The 25,168-nt window shown below is 41.0% G+C and overlaps 1 protein-coding gene across 3 annotated transcripts in view; it reads right to left on the bottom strand.

The window, feature by feature from the left end:
• Positions 1-20,439, bottom strand: part of col16a1 (collagen, type XVI, alpha 1) — a 78,770-nt gene extending 58,331 nt beyond the window's left edge. For 2 of the 3 annotated variants that reach the window (XM_012918235.5, XM_012918236.5), the window contains exons 1-4: positions 20,144-20,439; positions 14,195-14,318; positions 3,152-3,220; positions 2,951-3,068 (exon numbers count right to left, since the gene is read on the bottom strand). In XM_012918235.5, the coding sequence (XP_012773689.1) occupies positions 2,951-3,068; positions 3,152-3,220; positions 14,195-14,270 (263 nt within the window). In that variant the 5' untranslated portion in view covers positions 14,271-14,318; positions 20,144-20,439. The remainder of the gene's footprint in view (positions 1-2,950; positions 3,069-3,151; positions 3,221-14,194; positions 14,319-20,143) is intronic. The other variant, XM_004547810.6, reaches the window with a different exon arrangement.
• Between the last annotated feature and the right edge of the window lie 4,729 nt (positions 20,440-25,168).

Raw genomic sequence — 25,168 nt, 5'->3', positions numbered from 1 at the left:
CATCAATTTTTAAATTAAACTACAAATTGTACCACTCCTGCTGGGTGATAGTGAGTCTCAAATTCGTTAAACGCATCTCATTTCTGACTTAAATAGCTTCCACCATGGCCTCATTCCATAACATTACAGGACTTCTATACACTGGAACTGCATAACAGAAACACGCTCGAAGCAACCACATTATATTTCTCTGAAATTAAAATGCGTGTGACCAGTTGTGACCGGTGCCCATTTCACTGTCAGCAGACAGCTGAGAGAGGCGGGAGACGAGTAGCTTCGTCTGACTGTCACTCATTTGCATTAGCTTGGATTAGCCTGGGATACAAAGCAAAACACCACTTTCCAATTACAGAACACACGTCCTTCACTTGAGTCGGCCTCACAGGAAATGAATTAAAAAGCCGTGTGAGTGACAGCGAGTCGGAGCTGGATGTGCGTTGTTTGTTACTTAGTTTTACAAACACCCCATGCAGCCTGACCTTGCATGAAAAAAGGGGTCAAATCTAACGCAAGATGCCACATCTATGCAGAGCAACACACACATATGCTTGCAGGGACACACAAATACTGTACTGCGAAAAGTCTTGAGACGAACCTCATTTCTTCATATTTTGCCAGGAAAATGGTAAATAGGTGCAGTTGTGTATTAAACTACTTCTTCAGTAAGATGGAAATAGAGCACATGAGGAAGAAAACAGTGTTTGAACAATTCTAACAAGTTTGAAAGTTGATATTTGGTATGGCCACCTTCATCCTTCGACACAGCCTGAACTCTCTTTAAGCTTTCTCGTAATTTCTTTAAGAAGGCTTCAGAATAGTTCTCCAGGCTTCTTGAAGGACATTTAAAGCTCTTCTTTGGATGGTGGCTGCCTTTTGTTCCATTCCCTGTCAACATGATCCCACACTGCTTAAATAATGTTGAAGTCTGAGCTCGGGGGAGATTAATCCATGACTGATAGTGTTCCACTGTGTTTTTTCTATCCAGGTTTTACAGTAGTGGCAGTGTGTTAGTGATCATCACCATACTGAAAAATGAAGCTGTTGCCAAAGAGACACTTTCTAGATGGAATTGCATGACAGATCAAATATGACTGTACTTTTCTGCATTCATAGTTCGACAACTGGCTACAATACAGCCCCAAACCGGTACTGGTTTTATTTTGTTGTATTTATCCACGACATCTTAAAGGCCAGTCCGTGAAAATATTGTCGGACATAAACTGGTCCGTGGCACAAAAAAGGTTGGGGACCACTGCTATAGACGATGGTTTAAAACTCCACGTAACCTGTTTCCACTGAGTTTCAGTCCAGTTCTCCTATAATTTGACTTTCAGATACTGTTCTTCTGCATTGTTCTTCTGGACTTAACCCTTAACTACATCCTTTAAAGTCTTGTGCACCTGCACTCTTCTATTCAAATATTGGTAACCTGTTCAAAAATTGAAATGGATGCAAGTTAAAGTCATGAGTAAAAAAATTATACAACCAAATAACAAAGAAGAAAATTAGCATTCATAGCCATTAGACAATAGCCCTTATTTGATTTGCCTGTCTCAGATTTGGTTTAATTATTTAGAGAACCCCATAAATGACAGTGAGTTCTATGTATAGAGCAATTCAAGCAAAGTGAAAGGTACCCAGAAGGCAAAGCTGATGTGCTAACATTGATTATTTTCTGTCTCAGTTAAAAAGAAGTCGCCCAGGTAGCGTTCTTCACTGATAAAACTGACAGCGGAGCTCTCGGTGGCATCGAAATTTCAATAATCACAAAATCCCAAACGAGCAGCAGGGAAGAGATGGCGTTCCCATCCTTTCTTTGTATGGTTAGAGGCAAAACAAAAACATCTTGGTATTTTCTCTTTGGCTCCTAAGATGCTGATTTCCCAAGAAGTGACAGTTGTTTTTTCAGTTTTTCTCGCCCCTTTTTCATAAGTACGACTACTCTCCAAGTCTGTGATAAACAATATATGTGACACTTTTAGAACAAAACGTCTCAACCGAAAAGAGTGGACAGATTTATCGGGCCTTTCAAGTGAGCGGAGCTCACGGCTCGCAGCGCTGGACAGAGTGATAAAATACTGCGCGCTGACCCAATTGGCACGTTGTGAAATACTGCTTTATCGGTGGGCAGAGAGAAGCTCATCCAGCCGGAAAAACAGCCAGCACAGAACTCTAATAAGCAATTTTCACACAATTCCAAACACAGTCTACACCCGACTGCTGTGTAATAACAACGTGAACACCCCGAGAAGGCATAATTACACCATGTCAAGCTGCAAAAAGCACGGAAGGGAGTGAAGCCATGAGTTGCTGCATTTTATGGCTGCGGGTCTCTTCATGTAGAAACAAGTTAAGAACAAGCTGCCCAATACGGCCTTTAAAGTCTTTTTTTTCCCTCTTTCCAGCTAACTGTGGCCCACCTTCTAATTAAGACGTCACTCTTATAGTTTCTGTTCAGGCAAATAAGTCATGCATTTCATTATGAAAGCTAGTTATAATAAGTACATGCGGTTGCAAGTGGGAAACCAACAAGCTGTTACAGCCCAGTTTACAAGCCAGGGTTGGTGGTGAGGGAAATGAATGGGTATTTCTGGAAATGCAATCACAGCTTGACCCACGACATACAGATCGCCAAGATTCTGCTTTTTTTTTTTCTCCTTTTCCTTTTTTTTAAAACACACTGCACTGCGCTGACATGTTGAGTGAGAGTTCAGAGGCCGAAGAGCCGAGGGTTTTCAGTTTCTCTGCCATCCTCTTTGTTCAGATATGACATGGAAACAGAGAGCCCGTCCACACAGGCCTCTAGAAAGCTGGAAAACCTGCAGAACTTCACTAATTCTTTCCCAGTAAAACATCTTCAACGATCTAAAGCTCCACGCTGCGTGCTCGTGCACGGGTTTGTCCGCAGATGCGCGGAGAAACAGATGAAACAGATGTACAGCGGACTTACTCGCTGGGTCGTAAGAGCGCAGTCTTGCCCAAGCGGAGGATGACAGCTCCTCGAGGGTTACGGATCTTCTTGACATCTTTGCTCTTGAGCAGGGAAAATCGCCTCACCAGATTAAAACCTGCAAAGGGTAAGGCATTCGTGAGCAGCCACACCAAATAAAAGTCACATAGCAGCTGGTGTGTTTGGAGCTCATCTATTAACCGGTGATGTTGGTCCTGGCGCTCTGGGGAAACTTCCAGTCCTCCACTTGTAAGGACGGGCACTGCACATCTGAAATGCAAGGGGAAAAAAAGAAATTAAAAAGGGGGGTATCTAATAAGTGAAAAACCTCGACACGTACTGTAAGACAAGCATGTAAAGAAGTTGGTTCAGAAGCTGTGTCAAATATAACCTCTGACACTTATTACTGAGTGAAACGGACAGAAGTTTTGTTTTAAAAAAAAAAGAGAGTCAGCAGCTTCAAACATATACATTTGAGAGTAACAGAAATATTGATCTGGTGGAAGGAGAATGGGAGTTGGTGGGGGTGAAAGAGAGTCCGAATGAAAAAAGAAAAAAAAAATACAGTGTAAAACACAGAGAAGAAGATGAAATGAGGGCAAAGCTATGCCGAGTGGAACACAAGCCAGCCTGACAGGTTGTCTCGCACCAAGCTTGTCTGTCGCGGTTGCCTCCGTTTGATGGATGTGTTCTCACCCTGTCAGGGGAGGTTGCAGAGAAAAGTGTTGCCTGTCAGAGCGGACTGCCTGACTACAGGGAGGTGGGTGGGGGTGGGGGTGAAACCGGGCAAGCACAGGTAGACGTGGGCCCTGTGAAACGCTATGATCCACCCTTAATTGATCTCTTTGGGGCCAAGGAGCAAGACATACTGCTGGGCTCAGTTTTGAGATTTTTCTTTTATTATGACTGCAGATAATATGAATGCGAGGCCCTGAATTAATACAAAACTACCTCTTTTGCTGATTGGTTTTCGAAATCATTCACGTGTGCCGAAACTCAGGATGAGAGATTTTAGTTTCTGCCCCGTCAATCAGAAGGATGGTCATATTTGACAAACTTAAAGACTATTTTTATGTGACAAAATAACTGTATTCCATTAAAATGTTGCCTTTTTGATATAACTGGACATCTTGTAAGTCCCTATTTAAAAGCGCGTGTAGAGATAAAGGTGAATGACTTCAGAAGATGATGTGCTTTTTCAATCGCTTATTCAGGGAAAAACATCAACAGAAGTAAGACTCTCTACAAATGTAATTACCCCCCCCGGCTTTAAAAGCTAGCATTGCCCACTTCAGTAGAAATAACTCTGCGGCAATTTGCATAATTGCACACCAGTCTCTGACACCTTGCTGAAAATATTCTTTCAGCTGCAAGACGTTTGAAGAGTTTCTTTTCTTTGCATATATGCTACTTGCAAATCACTCCATAACATTTTAGCAGCCTTCAGATGTGGCGTTGACTAGACCGTTCAATAAGCCTTCATATGACCAATTACTTGACGGATTTGTTCATGTTCGTTGGCTTGTTAACTCTTTGAAAGGTCCAGTTCAACAATCCAGTTCAAAATTCACCTCGTCATTAATATACCGGGCCCAGGCCTTGTCTCTGAGGCAGAAAAACAACCCCAAGCCATAACATTTCCACCACCATGCTTCGCAATTGGCATGAGGATCTTCTTTGGTCTGCACCACACATGCCAACAACTTTAGAAAAGATTCAGTTATCTAGCAATGTAATTCTAAAAATACATTTTACCTAAAGAACAACCAGAGTTGTCTGCTGACCCTGTAATGGAGCATCAAATCCTGGGTGCCTTCAAAAAATTAACTTTTACTGTCAACAGATTCTAGCAACTGCAAGGCAGAAACTGCAGAGGTGTTATGGTCCAATGTATCCATCAATTTATAACACTAAATGGTGCAGCAAGTCAATGTGTTGTGGCGAGTTTCTGCACGAAGAAGTTGTTAAATGTGGAAATTGTGAAAGGGAGGGTTGAAAATGTAATATTGCACCTGATTCATGCAGCGCCATCCGCTGTGTGGCACAAACAGAACAGGCATATAGGTAGCCGCTTGCTGACAGTGTATTGTTTTCACCCTGCCTTTAAGAATGCAAAACATCTTGGACAAGTTGAAATCCCGGTATCAGAGGTCAAGTTGTGAATGTAATAACTCTAGAACAAGGCCATTTAGGATCTCCAATAAATCTTCACTTTCACAAAAAACAGTTGAATTTGTACAGATTATGGCAACAGTTATTTAATTGTAAATGGTTTAATGGTATGTAGGAGCATATAACTAAAGACTAGGTGCTTCTTTTGAGGAAGAGTTTAACTGGAGGACACTGGTCTTTGTTTCTATCACCTAAAGAGAAGACTGAGTAGAGGATTGAAGAAGCTGCCTTTTCTAAAGCCCTGTTAACACCACAAACTATTACTTGGGGACCTCTAGAAACTGGTGATCTTACATTGCCGGTTCTTATATAGTGCTTTTCTACTCTACTTGGGTACTTAAAGCTCATTATACAACGTCTCATTCACTTATATATTCATACAAGCACTTTTTCTACATTTTAAGTGCCTTCTGTTTAACATAGACTCTCTGTTGACTGCATTGGGGGGAGCTTTGGGGTTCAGGAACTTCACCAAGGATACTTTGGCATGCATACTGGAGCAGCCAGGGATCGAACCACCAACCTCAAGGTCTTCGGATCATATTAGTCTTGGGCGAATCAGGATCTCATGTGTTCTTTTTTCTTTTTGCAATCTTTTTTGGTGCTTTATGCACCATTAGGTTATGGAGTCTACAATGGAAAATATAAAAAGGAAATTTTGGTTGACTTTTGGTTTTGCAAATTCATAGAAAGAACAAGTTAAAATATACTGCAAAAGCAGTCTAAAAAAAGTGCCCCAAATTCCTGACTTTTAACTAATTTAGTTACATTTACATATTCCATGCTATTTTGCTACATAAAAATGTTCGATGTATTGAAATCTATTCAGTGTAGGTTGGATACGTTATTCCTTTGTAGGTAAGGAACCTTTTGCTATCATTTAGGAAACTCAACCATTAATATAACACAAAGTTCAATTTTCCAGAGCTGCACAACAAACACAGATGTAAGAGTTTAATCACATTAAACAACACAGGAATACTAATCTTGTGCAAATAGGGCTTTACTCCCTGGAGTCCTAGGGAATGTCTTTTTGATGAAATGGGCAGAGCGCTTCAGGGAGTATTGCCTTGAAGCGTGCAATCTGAAGATACTGTGTATGTTTCCAAGCAAAATGCAGTTTTATCAAGGCTCACAGCAAAACGGGGTGAAATAGAGGAATATAATTCCTCGAATAATAACAACCAACCAACTTTAATCAAGACCCTGGAATTTAATTTCACGGAGGCCAGCTAAAAAAAAAAAAAGAGGAAAGAATTAAATCCCTTTTAGCTGTTCATCACTTTTTATCAAGATCATCACTTTACGCAGTGCAGTTTTTTGCCCAATTTTGGTTCCAAAATACAAATGACTGTACTGCAAAGCGCAGCACATTTTGTCCCGTGAGCCCCCACCAGTGTGTCATTTTCTTATTGCTGTCAACAAATACAAATCAAGCCGTGGAAAAGAGATGTCATGCAGCAATGTTGCGGCACGCTAAGAGAGGCTTGAGATTAAAAGTAAAAGAAATCAGACGTGTTGGACGTGACTTCCGAACAACGGATCCGGTGGAGAAGGTATCGAGCACTGCTTTAGAGTTTTCTCAGCCCTCTGATGTTGTCACTCATTCTTAAATCCTGCCTTCGCGCCCTCTCTCACTCGCACAGTCACACATGCTGTATTCATAATTTGAATTCTCCATCCTGAAGCCTAATCTGCCAACTCAGCACAAAGTGCAATGTGCAGCCTCACAAGCGCACACGCACACACACGTATCCACACACACACAGAAAGAGTGTATCTTTATATCTCCCACTGAGAGTTTTTTTTTTAAGTCAAGACATGGTATGATCTGCTTTTTGTTGCTGCTTAGGCTGCTTTCTTCCCCCCCACCCCTTTTGCATTTTGCGTGGGGGTTGGTTTCATCACTGCCGCAGTTCCATCAGAAGGAATACAGATGAAGGCTTTGTCAGGTGTGGAGTGGAGAGACCCTGGCTGCAGGCAAACGGGCAGCACAATAAAAAGTTAAACAGCACAATAGAGGAGAAGGTGGAGAGATGAGGAGGGAGGAACAAAGGAGAGCAGAGAGAGAAAAAAAGAGAAAGTGGAAACATAACAGGTAATGTAAGGTGTGAAGTGTCACTTCAGGAAAAGCAACTTACCCCACAACACCCAGACCAGCACTCCCCAGGCTATAGTTTGTTTTTTCTGAGGTAAGACTAAGAATAGCTGACTGCATTATACTGCAAGATAAAGAAATCAAGTTTGAAGAGGCATCTTTTAGGATTAAAAAAAAGAAGCTTTTATCTCTCCTGTGACAATTTTAGGATATCTAAGCTTCATGTTCATGCTCAACTTTCAGCATGCTTAGGGCACAACAGCCTTCAGCAACTTAGAATTTGAGTAAAAAGAAACTTTAAGTAGAGCATATAGATTAGAGATGTATAGATTTAACGTGCTCGCTTCCAACCCTGTCCCTCCTGGTGACTCCCACTACAAATCTTAGCATCTTTAACTCTGCCACCTCCACTCAAGCTTCTGTCTTTTTGTCAGTACCACTTCCAAATTCTCTCTCACTCTTTCTGCTATTCGTCTGCCGCAAATCAACCTCGACACTCATCTCCACCCACTCCAACCTGTCTGCACTCTCTTCTTCACCCCTCTTGTGTGCTGTCAATTGCTTTGAACAGTTGAAGCTAGGTATTTAAACTCATCCACTTTCACTACCTCTACTCCTTTTTTCACCATTTCCCCTGCTTCCCTCCCACACGCGCATTCCTCTTTTATCCAGTGCATACCTCCACTTGTCCAGGCTCCCCCTACTCTCACTACAGGTCATGTCAATGCCATCTGCAAACATTAAAGTCTGCAGAGACTCCTACCTGATCTATTAACATGTCCAACACCTCTGCATATAAGAAAGAGCTCTGAGCTGATACCTGCTATAATCCCATCCCCATCTTCAACCTGTCACTCCTACTGCACACCTCACTGCTGTCTAGTTGCCCTCATCTATATTCTGTACCACCCTCACATACCTCTATACCACCTCTGACTTCCTCATGCTCCACCAAAGTTCCCCTTGAGCCATAAAGACAATGCACCTCCTTATGAACTCTGTATTTTTTGATCAGTCATCATATCCATAGTGTTCTTTCTTAGCATGAATTAATATTATTTATATGTTAGCAAACTAGGGCTAAGGCACTTGCAAACAACTATCATGACAGGTTTCTGAATTATCGACATTTCACTATACTGCAAATTGACTATGTGCACGTTAGCATATGCTACTTCCGGTGCGGAAACTCCTGTGGGGAGCTTTGTTTCCGGTGTCCTATTCGCGCCTGGTTTACGGTCCAAAACAAGTTAAGCAAATGAATGAATCAAGCGGCGATTTACATTTCTATAGATGTCTTGGGCATTTACCCAATATATCTGCAAATGATGTTCATCGACTTGTCAATATTTTTCCCCGCACCTCAGAGCAAAAGAGAAAAGGGATTCAAATGTTAGATTTCTCAGCTGTCCCTCGTTTATTGTGGGTGTTATGTTCTAAAAATAACCAGCGATAGGTGAAATCAAGTAGCCAATTTTATTTTTGGACGGTGCAAAACGTTTCGTGGACATCGTGGACATACAGCACTGCACTTCAGAGTCACACTGCTAGCGATCGATGCAGCGATTCTGTACTGTACAGGAGAGACGTCACGGAGGAGATCGTCTGCAGCGATCAGGACACAGGACACAGGACACAATGTGACATAAAAAAAAAATAAGCATGCAAACTTGCACTAAAAAAAAAAACGCGAAACAGCGAGGTGAAAGGTGAACCGCGTTATAGTCAGGGACCGCTGTAATTTTGAAGGTAAGTCACAACATACCCTTCGTAAATACTAATGTATAGAAACCCTTACCAGCAATCGTTCATTTTTTGTGTGGCTTTTTTCACGGTTTGTTAACATGCTGTGTAGGTGTGGTGTGTACTTGACTAGCTGATATCGACTTAACGGGGGAAACATCTGGTTGGACTATTCTTCACCTGTAGTTTGAATGCTGAACATTTGCCTGTTTAAATCATAAGACCAGTCACTATACAGAGATGTGCTTCTGAATGTGGACGATGTGTCTTCTGCATGCAGTGATGCAGTTCTGCTTGTGTTGAGTGATGTAAACAACTGATCGATCTAAACTCTTTAAACGTCAAAATTGATCATTAGATTTTTTATGACACAACAGTAGTGAGTGTTCCCACCTTCTGCTCTTTGTAACTTAACGCGATCTTTCCGTTTTCGAGTTTTGGACATGATTTTGGAGTATATCTTCGCAGTAGCGATTGACCGCAAAGTAAAGCTACCAGAACTGTACAACCCTACATCCGGTCTCAAACCAGGAAGTTAACATTTTCTCGTGCACAGGGCCAATATCCGGTTGTTCAGTGATGACGTGACGAATCCTACTTCCAGGTCTAAAGTAGTCTGCGTTTAATATGACTTTTGTGTTGTTAACATGTTTAATGTTATGTATTTTCTTCTATTTGATCTCAAAAAGCTCCTAAAACAGTCAGTGATCACTGTTGACCTCCCTCGGCTTTTATTACCGCTAATCATTTATTTAAGCTCAGTTTTTAAAACCTTACGATGTAACTACAGCCCAGCCCATGCAGCAGTATATGAATGACTAACCTCGTATTGTGGATGGATTATCTCAATTGTTCTCCTGGCTGAAGTTTGGTCCTTTTACAGCATCCTGCCATGCGATTACATTTGTTCCTGACCACCGAGAACACTCACGTTAACTTTTATCAAGTTGTCATAAATGAGTCTCCAATAACACCAGAAAAAGTCGCCAGATTTGTCGCTAGTCGCTTTTTAGAAAAAAAGTCGCTATGGGGGTCTGAAAACTCGCTAAATATAGCAACAAAGTCGCTAAGTTGGCAACACTACCTCGCCCTATAGGTCCTAAACAAGTAGATCAAATCACCGGTTAGACACACATACAGAAATTCTTTGATTTACTAGTGAGGGATTATTAGGCTAATGGATAGGCTAATTTATGGATAGCTCTCTAATAATAAATTCAGTATTCCAGATAAAAGGATGAGGAGTGGGAATGAATTCTGTTATTTTGAGGTAACTAGTTAAACATTATTGCTATAAATGCTGTGCATACTTTTTAAACTGTTTGATCTGTATTTTCACTCAAGGAAGAAACAAACTACTTCCACATAACTCAAAGGATCGATGATTTTTTAGTGGACTGTAGCATACTCAGGCAGTTTGGCAGTGGACCCACTACGGAAGTTGAACCCCATTTCTTCTCAAGCTGTGATCAAATGAAAGCATTTGCTTGTTGACAAGCTAATTAGCACAGAGTATGACTGCCACTCCAGGATCCTGCTAGTAGCTGCATGTAGTCTTAAAGAGATTGGATGGTCTTGGCTGGGTTCACTTCCTCTTTGATGGGTTGTGTTTGAGCCTTGCCAAAGCAGGTAATGATACTACACTGGCAGTCACAGAGCACACTGCTGAGCGTGTTCCCCTCAGGTCTCCGCATTGCCAAAAATAAAAATTCAAGACATGTAAAGGTCTTTAGTGAGGTAAAACTCTATTTTTTGATGTATACATGCTTACATTTAGCTTGGAGGCTTAAAAAGTACAAACGTGTCAGGCAAGGATCACACCTGGATGATTTAATGTTCCAAATATACAGACAGGGAGAAAATTCAAACGCAAGTTTAGGCTCATACCCTTGAGGCATTCATTATGACACGGAACTATGCGTAAGTACATAGTTATTCACTCGACTTTCGCTGACCTGCTATTATATTTCAGTAAAAATAAGTTGCATTTGACCTTTTTTTTCTGCATTGTGTGTGATATTTAACAAACTTTCAAAGGTTAAAGTAGCAGTGGCCTTATCTACCAGTGCCTCATTGTGGTCAGGCCTGTGTTTTAGTTTTGTCTTCTGAGCAGCAGAGACTTGGCAGGGTACTTTCTTCAGAGGAAGGAGGTCACAAGTCTGCTCACAGTGTCAAGAGTATGTGCTGTGTGGTTTGGAATAAGAGATCGCGTGGTGCTTATTGAATGTGCCTTACAATGTGGCATTGCAAGATAATTGGACCAGGCTGCTGATCAGCAGAAAGTCAGGCTCAGAGGTAGTCTTCCACTTCCTCAGTCGATTAAAGACATGGAACATATAGGAAGCAAAGAGACATACTGGGTGATGCATTTGATAGTCTAACACAATAAATGTAAGGTAAACCTGTAAGGAAAGAGCTAAATGATGGTGGTAATAAAAAAAAATATATAACAAACAATGACAGAGGGAGACGATGTGTGTCTTACTTGCCCTGTCGGGCAAACGAGCCAGACGATAGAGAGCATTCCTGGTTATTTTCCAGAGATAAAATTGCAGTACAGAGGAGTGGAAAGACTTAAAACACAGCACTGCAGGGAGATGAGCTCACTCATTTTCCCCTTGTAGGCCTCTGGCTCAACTTCATATGCTCTCACAAGTACACACACACACACACACACACAGATATAAACTGAATCATGACGCAGATTTACAAGCTCTGCACAGCAATAAACGCAGACAATTCGGATTAAATAACGTTTGGCATCCTGTATGTGCATGTGCGTAAAGAAGTGTGAAAGATAAATAATGACTATTATGATCATATCCATTGTTCAGTGCTTGAACGCAATCTAGTATCCCACTGCTTTCTTAACTCCCCCTTGCAGAACACAGTTAAACAATCAGGGCTCGAACTACAAACTAGGCCAGCAGTCACATTCTGAATGACCCCTTGAAACTTCAAGTTCACTGGATGCACAAACAGGCTCGATTTTATAAGGTGATCAGCAATGGATACTCCCTTATGTGGTGCTTTAATGATGGTACAGTGTATAACACATCTGTTTAAAATCCTCCTTATGTGTCCAGTATCTGTTGAATGTGCAAAGCATACAGTTCACATTCACATTTATGTGCTAAAAATTAGTTTGCATCACAGGATTAAGGGGACCACTCAGAATATCTCAGCACTGATTTTAAGGACCTACAGTAAACCAGCAAAATAATCCCAACACAGTAAAAATCACAAAGAAGGGAAACGAGATAAAGGCAGCAACTAAAAACACGGTACGTAGGCACGGCACAAGCAAGAAAGCACAATGCAGGTACAGACAGAGGGAGCTACAACCATCCATACATAACTCATGTGCTTCAGACTGGATACTGTCAATACTTTATGATGAAGAATGTCAGCATTTTGACTTTAACTATGTGGACTAGACAGCTGGTTAGACTCTAGTACTCCAGCTTGACTCTTCAACACTAGTTTTACTTAAATCTGCTTTCCTGCTGCAATGTCAGGAAATTACCAGCAAGCAGTGATTTGGACGACACGGAGGAATTGTGTGTGTGCGTATGTGACGCTTGCTGGGATTAAGTATTATTGCTGCACTTGAAAAAGCACTTTCTTTCAACCACTGGAAGGAAGGACTCAGGGGAACTGCGAGCTGACTCAGTCTCATCTAAAATGCTCCGACTAGGGCCTCCCAAGGGGGTCCCACTCCTCCACAAAGTTCCCTTCAGAGCTCAGCCAACTATGGAGGATTGCTCGGCCCCCCAAGTGATATCGCAGATCCGGCCCCGAGAAAATACTAGCAGTGCGATAAGGGAGCAAGGCAGTTGAAAGCAAAAGAAAGAAAGAAAGAAAGAAAGAAAGAAAGAAAGAAAGAAAGAAAGAAAGAAAGAAAGAAAGAAAGAAAGAAAGAAAGAAAGAAAGGAGAAAATACATTTCTTCACTCTTGCTTGTTTTCTGGGGTTTCTGTGTCCTTCTCGCACACTTTATAATCATGGTAACACATGCACGTTCTCCCCGACACCGACAAACAGTCAAGCTAGCGTTTCATCATGCATGCAGACATGTTTCTTCTATACAACTACACAACCTCAAATGACTGACGGATCATAAAGAGGAACAAAACCGCACATGGTAAACACACACGCCTCTTTGCCACAGCCTGACCACACAGCTACCAAAAGCCACCAGCCTTGCACACGCAGGGTGTAATTACGCTCTTTTCTTTGTTGCCTTGGGGCCTTCATACTTACAGGGCACATACCCACACAGACAGACACGTGTCAGAGGATACACATCCTGTTTAGAACTTTTGCTTTAGGCAATAAAGGCACATCTTTGCAACTTTACTGTCATTTTAACATTTAAACATGTTCCTTTTTGTGACCTTTAATATTCAGTAGCATTTTGTTCACAGCTTGTACAACAGGAAAACTTAATAAATAAGAAAGATACAAAAAGAGCTCCACAAAGGATATGCACTTGATTTTCTTTTTGTACAGTCAGTACCCATTTGGAAAAATAAACTCTCCAGTGCACTCGTTTACTGTTTTGCTTAGAGCTCAATGGGACATTCTGTCCATGCAAGCTGAGCCTAAAGCTAGTATCTTGTTAGTTTAATTTATCTTTGCAAAAGCAGCAAGCTTACTTACTAGCTTAATATTTATTTACGTAACAGGTAAGCTTTTATCTAACCACTTTTATTTAAGCAAACCGTGAATCATTACCCAACAATATCTCATCATCCCTGATGATTAGAGCCTGACTGATGTATCGGCAGGTCGATATTATCTGCCGATATTAGCTATTAGCAAACCTGTTAGCATCAATGAAAAATCGACTGAAAATTATGAAAATAATTTAATTAATATGCAGACTAAATTATAATCATAAAAGCTCATTTGAAAAGTAACGAAGAGACAGGAGAAACATCATTAGAGTCAAGCACAATAGGCAGAAATCATTACAAAAAGGGTTTAGGTTAGCATAAATAAGACAGCAGTTTGTTTCTTAGATTTACAGTGTCCATGCTTTTTTATGCACAGCCACAAGAGGGCGCACTCCTGTTTTAGATATTTTTCTTAGTATTATTATTGTTTTGGGGTTTTTTTTTTAATCAGATTATTCCTTTTGTTAAACAAAACATTGTTCAAAAATTTACATTTCATTACCTATGCAAATAAATAACTAGGGTTTACATCTTTTGGAAAGGCTTGACTCACCTTGTTCGGACACCAGAGGGTCACACGATCCAAAGCTGATGGCCAGCAGAGCCAGAGAGGAGCAGAAAAGCCACATGGTTTCACTCCTCCAAAAAACACCACCTCACCTCACTCCAGCCACCAGCTGATGGATAAACACAGAGAAAAAGGGAAAGTCAAAAAAGTCAAATCCCTCCTTCATTCTGTCAACATGCCACCCAGTTTGCTTACTCTGCCGACAGCTGTGCATTATGCTTGACTCCTAAATAGACGTTGATGTATATTTATGAGTCAGTCACAGTTGATGTGTTAATTATGTAGTATGATGCGGGCTTTGTTAGTGGCATATGATATATGTGTGTGTATATGTGTGATATGTGTGTGTATATATATATATATATACACACACACACACACACACACACATATATATATATATATATATATATATAGCCACATTTGACCATGAGCACATGCGCACATTAAGCACATTATTGACGCAAACAAAGCAGCAAATGCAAGACAACAAAGCAGAAGATGGACATGAAAGCAAAATGATTTACATGCAGGACGGTTGGTCTAGAGTCAAACAGACAGAGGGGCCAAAACACACAAACACATCTGGAGACTATTCCACTGGAGCCATTGTTCTGCTGTACCAGATGCTTCCACGTGGCCAAACAACAGGCACACAGACACACACACAAAGGCATGCATAGATTAAAATGCACGCCACGTAGAAATAATCATTATATCTTGGCTGCGCAGTCTCTCTCCCTTACTACAGTAGCTCATTTATAAACGCACACAAGAATGTACGTGCATAAACATGCTAATCCCGCCCACTTGCATATAACCCGGGTAAACACATCCCAGCTGACCTGGACTTGCCCTCGGCATGTGCTAGGACCCCATAATTCTGTAGTGTTTACAGGTTCAGCAGGGCCCTCAAGGCAGGCAGGCAAGCAGACTGTATCTCTGAACACACACCTGTGCTGTCTGCCAGGAGAAATGACCCCCACACTCCCCTGGGGCTACACAATGTGGCGTGTGAATACTATCCAGCTTGACCTGACTTCTGTAGCAAGCTGTTAAAAGACAATATGGTGGAGGACGGTGCTTCAAATTATGTTCTGGAGAAACAGAGACAGCCTGACCTGCCCCAGACTTTCATTTGAAGTATGCAGTCCACTTTGGGAGCCGTTGACTTAAGTAGTGTGGCTCAGTTCAAATACTCCACTTCGTATATTTTCATGTACCATAATATGTACACAATGTGCTGGTATGCACAGTTTACTGCGAAGAAATTTTGACAGGTTAGCTACATTAAACACTGTAAACTTGGAACTAAGAATACGAACACTGTCAACTATAGCCAACAGGGGTGTTGCCAGGCCTGTGGTGCTTTTTCTTTATTTCATATTAACTAGTGAGTCAAACAAAATTCTGCTGCAGATACTAATTTTGGTGACCGTTAGGTGATGCACAGGTAATGTAAGCTGAACAAAACATGCAAAACAAACAGGGAACCTAACATTGTTTTGGGAATAACGAATACGAAAATCCCAAAGATTTTCATTTGTAAGAAATGCTTTTAAAAAACATATATATGTTAAAAATTGCTAACTATTGTTGAGAATACATACGCTACAATCAGTGTAGTAAGAAAAAGACGATGTTTGAAATATTAGACTTCGACGTCATGCTAGCTGCTCCATTTTCGTAACTATCGTAACCTACGTTATATTAAATTTGGTCCCACATAATACTACATTTTTCAGCAGGGACGATGGCACTATTAGGCACATAAATACCAAACAATATCATAATAAATTAACATAATGTATTTCCTATAATTCTTTTTTTAAACTGCTGCTGCTGTTAGCTTGCTAAGCTAGCACTGACGTCATCATTAATAGTGATATCATATGATGGTTTTGTTGACTAAAAATAGTTTAGTAGTCAAGACGGTAAGAGTGAACACAATTTGCTCTTAACTTTTTGGCCCATTCTGCGTACACCATCGTGCTCCTGGAGCAATTCATTTAGCCATGATGATAGGAACACTATTATGCATGAAATATTACAAATTCAAGTACCCTGAGACAGCACAGGCGTGGTTGCTTTTTCTTCCATATTTTTTATTTTAGGTTACCGGTTTATTTAAGAACCAAGGTCTTTGCAAGATCCTGTACAATTATGCTAAGCCACAAATGATCTGTCGGCACTACTGTTGCCAGTATGAGTACTGTTAAGGTGAAACTATCTAGTTAGCTAAACGACAAGAAGAATACGTTAAAAAACTTTTCTCCTGCAGCCGGATGGGTGGGAAGTTAATCAAAGCCTTAGACAGCTATGTTTGAGCAGTCTGAAGCTACAGCCATTATTATAGGCTTCATGCCACATGATCACAATAATAAGAAAGTTCACACAGTACATAATGCATAATGCATCACAGTCCACAGAACACAAGCTGGGGGAAAAGTTACAGCTCATTGCTATTATTATCTGGCCATAATCCAAAACAGTTTAATAGGTTTCCTGATATAAGTTGCTATGGATGTGTCTCTTTCCATTTCTGTCTCTGCACTGCATTCATAGCTTGCAATAACAGATACAGTAAAGCCAGGATGGGGTTATGCCACTGGGCTTGCCGCAGGCCCGGCCATGACTCGGTGAGCAGGCCTGTGAGTGATTGGGTCACTGGCTATGGATAAGACACAGGAAGGAAAACAGGAGCAGATGTCTTACTGTTATAGCTCTAAAAGCCGAAAGACAAGGAGTGACAGACAGAAGTAATGACCAGCATCCACAATCACAGCCCAGCCCAGTAGTACCAGTACTTTTTATGGATTTGAATACACATACAGAATGAGCCACTGACACAGTCTCACATAATAACCGAGGCTCTTGTGCTCAGGGCTTAGCAATTTTCACTGTCCTGCATTTCATCACAATTGCCACTGTTTACAGATGGAACAACATCTCTAGCACAAGCCTGTTTAGAGGAACACATTCTGACAGAGTTAAATGAAACATGTCCACTTTATGGCCTGACAAGAGAATTGCTTTTATTGCTTATTAGCCACCCAGACATGGATGATTAAATAACAGTGATCCAACAGCCCACTGTTTAGAATAGTTTGCATCTGTTTAGATTGAAGAACCCGGTGTAAATGTGTCTGTCATTCACTATCTGAGGGTTCATTGCTTTTCCAGCTGTCTCTCACAGCATCCAGAAGCAAGAAGACTGATAGGGGCAGTTTACAATCTAGTCTGCTTCCAATCTACTCTAGGCTATCACACAAGAAAACATCCAAGAGTGGTATTGCTGCTGAGTTGTGAAAGCAACTTCCTGATTGGCCGCCAGTTTGTCACCCTGGCTCAAAATCCTCAAGGGAAGTTCTCTCTGAGAAGAGGCTGTACATGGAATTCAGCCATCAAACAGAAGCCCTGCCTTATCGGTCAGGTAGCCCGCCTGTGTGCATTCGTGTAAAGTACAACATGTGTTCTACAGAAGGTGAAAGGGGCTGCCATACAGAGTGGACAGACATACTGAATAGGAAGTCAACAGAGGCTCATTTATGCAGATGAGCACACACACAGTGACTCAAGCCATTTAACACCATGCTCCAGAAGCTACCGTTCAACAACACAATCACAAACTCAATTTCTGTTTACGAGGTGCTTCAAAATCAGCTCTGCTAATTGTTAGTGTGAGTAAGGTTGGTCAATTCTTATTGTGAGAAAACTAAAATAATTGTTGGGCTGCTGTGAGCCCTGCATTCCTCCAGAGAATGCATGGCTGAAAAAAACTAGAGTCTACTTGCCTAGAGCGTCTATAGCAGTTCTGCATAGCTGTAATACAGATGTTATGCTAAAATGCTGATTTAAATATTGATGCTTACTACATTCAATATCTTCATTTAGCGTGTACCAGTGAGATTTAGAACTAAACACAAATGCATGCAAGTAGAAATACACAACAGGAAAACTTTAACTTGGACCCTATGATGGTCATTTATGGTCAGATGGATCAGAGGGTTCGCAGTTTACAATAAGTTACTTCTGAGGGGAACATGAGTGTGTAGATCAGACCAGTCATGGATCAGTCATGGAAATCCATCTGGTGGTTTTTGAGACTCCAAACCACAAATCTGAACCTTATGCTGAAGCAAAAGGGGAAAAAGGCAAAGTCATCAAAGTCTGGGATTCACCCTCTAAGTAAGGTTTACATTTCTCTCAATGTTTCTGACCTGAATGCAGTTCTAAGTACACTCATAGGTTCAAACAATACTAGTTACACTACTGCTGGATGTCGACGTCGGTCAACATGCTGTTTCCCAAAATGCATTTTGCTTTGAAGACATGAACGTGCACACTCTGTATCTGAAAGTTTTGACCTTTTCACAAACTTCTTTTAACTTTAAATAAAAGTAGCTGAAGTGGGCCCCGAGGGCTTAACACTCCAAATATCAACTGACTCCGAGCAAAAACCTTCAAACTAGTGAAGGTAATATCCAAACCTGTGTAACACTGAAAAGAGACTGAGGCAAGTTTTTACTAGTCTTACATTCTGGGCAGTGTTCAAGGGCTTTATTTGAATATTTGCTAGTGTGAATCAGACCAGGAAAGGAACTGAGCACTAAATACATAAAACTCTTTCCTGTGATTGCTCAGGGCTACCTGGAAGTTCCAATGCCACGGACACCTACGGCCCTTTTGCAAACGCAACGAAGCAAAGTTAGTCCTAATCTGATGACATGACCCGGTTGGCTCCTAGCCTATGTTGTGGATGAAGTCAGCCTGGAGAGAGCAGATGACTTGCCGATTTTCTTCAGCTTGACTTTACATTTCCGCCTAATGTTCACTTCACAGCTGAACTGAATGAGCAAGGAGTCAAGGAGATGATACAATTTCCTGTAGGCCCAACAAAAGCTGGTATGGAAGATATACGTGGGAGAACATACCGCCCTGTGGCCTACAGCTATGCATTGCACAGACAGCCTCCAGCAGGTTAAGTGAGCAACACTTAATGGGCATAGATTTGTAACGTTTGTAACAGGGCTATGAGGAGACTACTGGTGGTAGGAGAGTTCTGTTACATACCAGGGTTTCCAAGCTTACATGTGCAAGTTTCTTTTAGTTAAAATGACCCTTAAATGAAACCAGAATCCTACTTGGACAACGTGGAAGTGTGGAAAATGTTCCACATTTTGAAGGAGGAGGGTGAAAACAAAAAAAGAGTAGGAGGATTTATTTTTTAATGTGAGTCGTGGGGTGCAGACAGGATGCAAAATCCAGCAAACATGGGGGATAGCTGAGTAATTAGGAAAGCAGATGTTACTGCGGTATTCAAGCCCCCACTCCTCTGGCGTTCATTTTCTTTCCCAAGAAGTGAAAATAAGTTTTAGAGACCGATCCGAGATCATTCCAAAGCTGATTACTTTTTTCGAATGATATGCATGTAGTGGGGAAAAAACCCCAGTGTACTTAGGAGGCTTTTCCATGCCACAGGGGGTTGGATGCCATCCAAACAAAACAGCAACACCTCAGCCGTTCTGTGCCCATGCCTGGCTTATTAGATGTGAAGGAAAAATCAGCATCACTTTTGCCAGGAGCTAGTCGTTTTCTTGCAAAATCCAATAACGGAATACTAGCTTACTACAACTACACGAGTCAGAGCGGCCGAGAACATACAACTTTAATGATCTCCGCTGAGAGAAAGCAACTTTAGAGTACTTTTGCTCAGTATCCCAGATTGTTGGTGTGTGGTACACCCCGCAGTATGGTATCCCCATGTGACGTTGCCCACTGTAAGCAGTCTTTGCTGCTACAACACTTCCATCACTAAAGTTCCGCTGCACTTCACTAACTTGTCTTTAAATCTCCGGCGGATGTGGCAAAAAAAAAAAAGCATCGCTTTTTAAACGAAAAGTTAAAACGACAGAGAGCATGTAAAATCCTTACCTTCAATTTCTGATAAATCCACAAGTTTGCGACCACATTAATCCGCTGTTGTGCGTGTATAGATCCAAGGTCCGGCTTGGGAATCCTGCAGGGCGATGCAAATGCAGACAAATGTAATCCAGCCTAGTTTTTGTCCCCTTGCCTTTTTTTTTCTTGAGTCTTCTTCCACAGAGAAAGGAAAGAGGGAAAAAAAGTTACAGCAAGATTAGCCGTGTCCAACTTTTTCCCCCTCCCCTCTCTGCTGATCCCAAGTGTCTTTCTCCCTCTCTCGCCTCCTCTTTGCTCTCTCTGTTGTCTGTCTCTCGGTTTCTTATTACTTTTTTCCTCCCCTTGGTCTCTGTCTATTCCTCCAGCCTGTCTCTCTTCCAGTCTCCCTCCAACACCCCCCCTTTACCTCTCCTCTCCTCTCCTCTTTCTCCCTGCTCTCTCCCTCTCTCTTTGGGAGATCTCTCTCAAACATGTGGTGACATCAACTTGTCCACAAGGCTGGAAAATAAGCCCTGGGCATCTCTCTAATCTTTTTGGCAAGCTGTTCCAGGCCTCTCTACCCTCTCTTTACCCTCTACCCCATCATCTTACCTCCATCTCCCCCTCACCTCTTACTATTTGATTCATGACATACCAGAAAAACAGACTTTCTATTCTGCCTGGGTTAAAGCACTGTATTAGGAAAAGAAATGCAGATTAGGCTCTCCTGGTTGGTGCATTATGGAGAGGAATTTACTCCATTAAAATTAATGAACTTACTTATCATACTTACTTATGATTGAAGGCCACATCCACAGCTTCCATATTGTTTTATCACTCACTTTTATTGCATCCAATCCATAAAGTGGCCTCGGTTGGAGCCCCTGACCATCCAGAAACACCAGTCCTAACAGCCACATAAATTCCACCTTTATTGTCAATAAGTAAATAGTTCAGGAGGCAGATAAATATCACTTTGTCTTTTGATTTATGCGTACCTCCCTTCAGATGGTATGGAAGAATAGGTAGAGGACTGTGCTCACATCTACAAGATATTTATTTCTGTCCTCTGTTGAGAGGTCAACATCTCTACTGAGTAGTTATCTTTAACTCTCTCATTAGCTTTTACCCCTAGTTTAAAAAAACACAATAAAGGAAAATGTGAAAACTCTCTAAGTAGCATCCGTCCACTCAAATTGTTTCACTTCTGTCTAATGAAGCTGAAAATGCTTTGAACTAGATGCTTACCCAGAGGTGTCCTCTTTGAACTAAAAACACTGGTGGAAAGCAAGGTAATTCAGCCACTACCAATGGGGAATCTGGACAAATGCGTGCATATGTCTTTGTATGGTTTGACGGCATAAGCAAAGAAAGAAAGGAATTGAAAAGGTGTGGCTTCCCCTATTTCACAGAGCATGTTGACAAATGATGTGTTGAAGTTTGGCTCTGACCAGACAATAAAAGTTAATCTGATGAATCTCCCTATCCTGACATATTACCCAACCTCCAGGGATGAGTCAAAATGTTAATGATGTATTGCTCATCCAGTTCAATCCATCACAGTTCATGACTTATTGCAATGTGTGAAGTGCAGGAACAAAGTAAAAGGCTTTCTTGTCATTGCCTGGCTGTGTTTCACAGTCTAAGTAGAATTTAAATCTACAAATAAGTCAAAGAGGCTCCCCAAATGTGTCATGTCCAGGACCAAAAGTGTTCAAGTTCAGCAGTATTATGATCACATGGTCAGTCGTAACCATGACCATTAAAAGCATGAAAATATGTTGACACATCAGCATGATGCTAATATAATGGTGATAGAATGGCCCCAACCAACCATACCTTGGTGATCTGCAAATCAACCAACAGGACTACTGCCAACAGGCAACAAGTGGTTACAACATATGGCAAAGATATATTTCAAGCTATCTTATAACTTGGTGTTTCGTGAAGTCCGTTCTTTATCATATTGCACATGCAAGTTTTGGTGAAATTTGTAAGTACTATGCATGAAGGTTATACTGTGAAAATGTGAAAAAGTCCCCTTCAAATCATTTTTGTTGAAGATCATAAGGTGATTGTATACATTTATTTGTAACTCTTGCTGTAATCTGACCATTTCTGTAGATGCAGTAGTGATTCTTGTGAAATGTGATTAGATGGACAGTAGGATGGAAACACAATGGGCACCTCACAGTGGCTAGAGTTCACTGGTGTTTTGGCTGGTATGCTAAAAAAAGTCAGTGTTGAAAGCTGCAGTTCCTCAGAGTTCCACGGCAACAAAAGCAAGTCAGTTCCCATAAAATGTTTTGTTAAAATTCCCCAAATCACAGCAGAAACAGACACGTTTAGAGCTTGGTACTACAATAGGAGCTTACAATCAATTTCCCCTTGTTACGTTCCATCTAGGGGGCCAAGACATGAAAAGGAATTCATTTTCAACTTGCAAAAAAAGAATAACTGTTACAGAAAATTAAATCATTAGTGGTCATTACACCCACTTTCCCAAGATTAAAACATCCTCCCGATAATGGTTAATTCAAGAGTGAAGAAACACTGATGGGTTAAAGTCAATAGAAACGAAGAGATGATAAAATAGACCTAAAGGACACTTCATCTCCTTTTCAATACAGCGCTATAAATTAGCTACTGCTTGAACTTTAGAGAAGCAGAATGGGATTATCTAAGCCCAGAAGCACTTGAAGTTTGAAAGGCAAGTGGAATTGGGTTCAAGTAGAACTATGGCGCGACACAGTGCTTTTCTTCTTCATCTTTGTTTTTGCATAGTTGTATCACATGTTGCTGACTCGTTTTATCACTGATTCTTTGGTTACACTTGGTGATGATGGACACTGGATAGGAAAACTCCAAAGCAGCCATGGATGATTTCTACATTTAAATATTTGTCACTCATGTCTCACATCATCAAAAAAAAAATGTAATATTAGTGAAAGATAACCGAAGTTAAAACAAAATGCAGTTTTTAAATGATGATTTGATTTAGTATGGGAACAAAGCCCTCCAAACCTACCTGGCCCTGTGTGAATTAACTATGATTTAACAGGTTTTGGAAAGCTGAGCTCAATTTCACTAACCACACCGAGGCCTGATTAATGCCAAACCTGTTAAATCAAAAAAAAAAAAAATCACTGAAACAGTGTTGCATCTTCCTATGAGTGTCAAGCCAAAATTACTCCAAGAGTGCATTGATGACTCATGCAGGAGGTCACCAAAAAAAAAATAAATCCAGGGCAGCATTTAAAGACTGCAGGCCTCATTTGCCTCAGTTAAAGTCAGAGTTCATGAGACTGGGAAAAATTGACATCCATGGTAAAGTTCCAAGGAGAAAACCGCTGCTGACCAAAAAGAACACAAAGCCTTGTCCCAAAAAACATCTTAATAATCTTTTTGGAAAAAAATTTTTACTGATAAGACAAAAGCATCTGGCACATAACTAGCACAGCGTTTCATAAAAGTACAACAATAGTCATAAATGGTGGTGCTAGTGTGATGACCTGGAGCCGTTTTATTGCTTCAAGAACTGAACAACTTGCTGTGATTGATGGAACCATGAATTCTGCTCTCTGTGAGAAAATCCTGAAGGAAAATGACAGGCCATCAGTTCGTGACCTGCAGCTCGAGCAAACTTAGATTATGAAGCAGGACGGGCTGAGCCCCTGAGTCTCAACACCAGCAAGTTTCTCTGAATGGCTCAAAAGAATAGAATGTTTTTGGAGTGGTCAAAGTCAAAATGCTTTGGCATGACCTTAAACAGGCCGTTCATGTACAAAAGCTCTCCAGTGTGGTTGAATTAAAATAATTCTGCAAAGGTGAATTGGTCTAAATTCCTCCACAGCAATGGGTCTTTGAAAGACTCATTGACAGTTATCGACAATGTTCCCTCTAATTTTTCATGTGTCTGAGCAAACACACAAACTCCCTGAGTGGTCCCTTGGACCACTGCGAGCAACATTAGACATGTGCACTGTGGTCACGCCAGCATCGAATCCATCCAAGTTACATGGTTTATTAAAATAATCAAATTACAGCATTTATGTTAGACTACTTTTAATTAACTGCTTTAGCCCATTTACAATGAAAATTTAGAAAAATCTTGTTCATGACCTGTGTAGTATGTTAACACTATTGGAAGTAAAAATAATTTGAACTCCAATTTTGAAAACACAACTTTCTTTCTTTTTTTTCCTTTATATAAAGCTCTGACTTGTATTATGAGTATGAGTCTGGGAGAGAGTCCTGTAACTCTGTCTGCAAAATACAGAATATAATGGCCACTGTTGGGCAATTAATTATGTAGTTACTTCTTCAAAAAAGTAACTGAGTTTTGCTAACATTAAAGATTCTTGCAGCTATTTACCTAAAAACGCAGCCAAGGCGTTTTTTTAAATAAACATTTCAAACTATTTACAGAACAATCAGCTGTTCTGCATCAAATTTGATGCCACACAAATTATTTGTGCCACTCCAAAAAATTATTTCTGTCCACTATAAGATAAAGGAGAACAACAGCCTGATACCTGCAGGCATAGCTGGACCGGCCATCGGGCATACCGGGCATTTGCCTGGTGGGCCGTGGGCAATTTTTTGTTTTCATGGGCCAATGGACTTTTTTTTTTTTTTTTTTTTTTTTAAGTTAGGGTATATATATAATGAAAGGTGTTGGATTGGCCATGATCGACTCTGGGCTGGACCAATTACAGCCGAGGAGGCCGAATGCACCCTCCCCCTTGTTTAGCAATCATGTGATTTTCGCGCATTGCATGCCGGGAACTCGTGGCAAAACAATCCAAGTACCGCATCAAATGCAAGAATTTGCAGCACCGCAAAACGTTCATTCTCTGGTTCCAATACCTTCTTGTTTTTTCTTTGCCGCACAAAAAAGGAATGTACAAAACAAAAGGAGAACAATGCCGGTCCGTACAAAGACAGACTCGACGAAAAGACAAAGAAAAGATACGAGGAAAAATCAGAGTGAAAGGGTCAGACCCTTACGAGCACACAGAGTGGACAAAAGACGTCAGCGTGCTGCCCAACTTTCAC

Source organism: Maylandia zebra, linkage group LG22, assembly GCF_041146795.1.
Source record: "Maylandia zebra isolate NMK-2024a linkage group LG22, Mzebra_GT3a, whole genome shotgun sequence".
NCBI lineage: Eukaryota > Metazoa > Chordata > Actinopteri > Cichliformes > Cichlidae > Maylandia > Maylandia zebra.
Note: the sequence above shows the minus strand (reverse complement) of the source record. Positions and strands in the feature narration are given on the sequence as shown.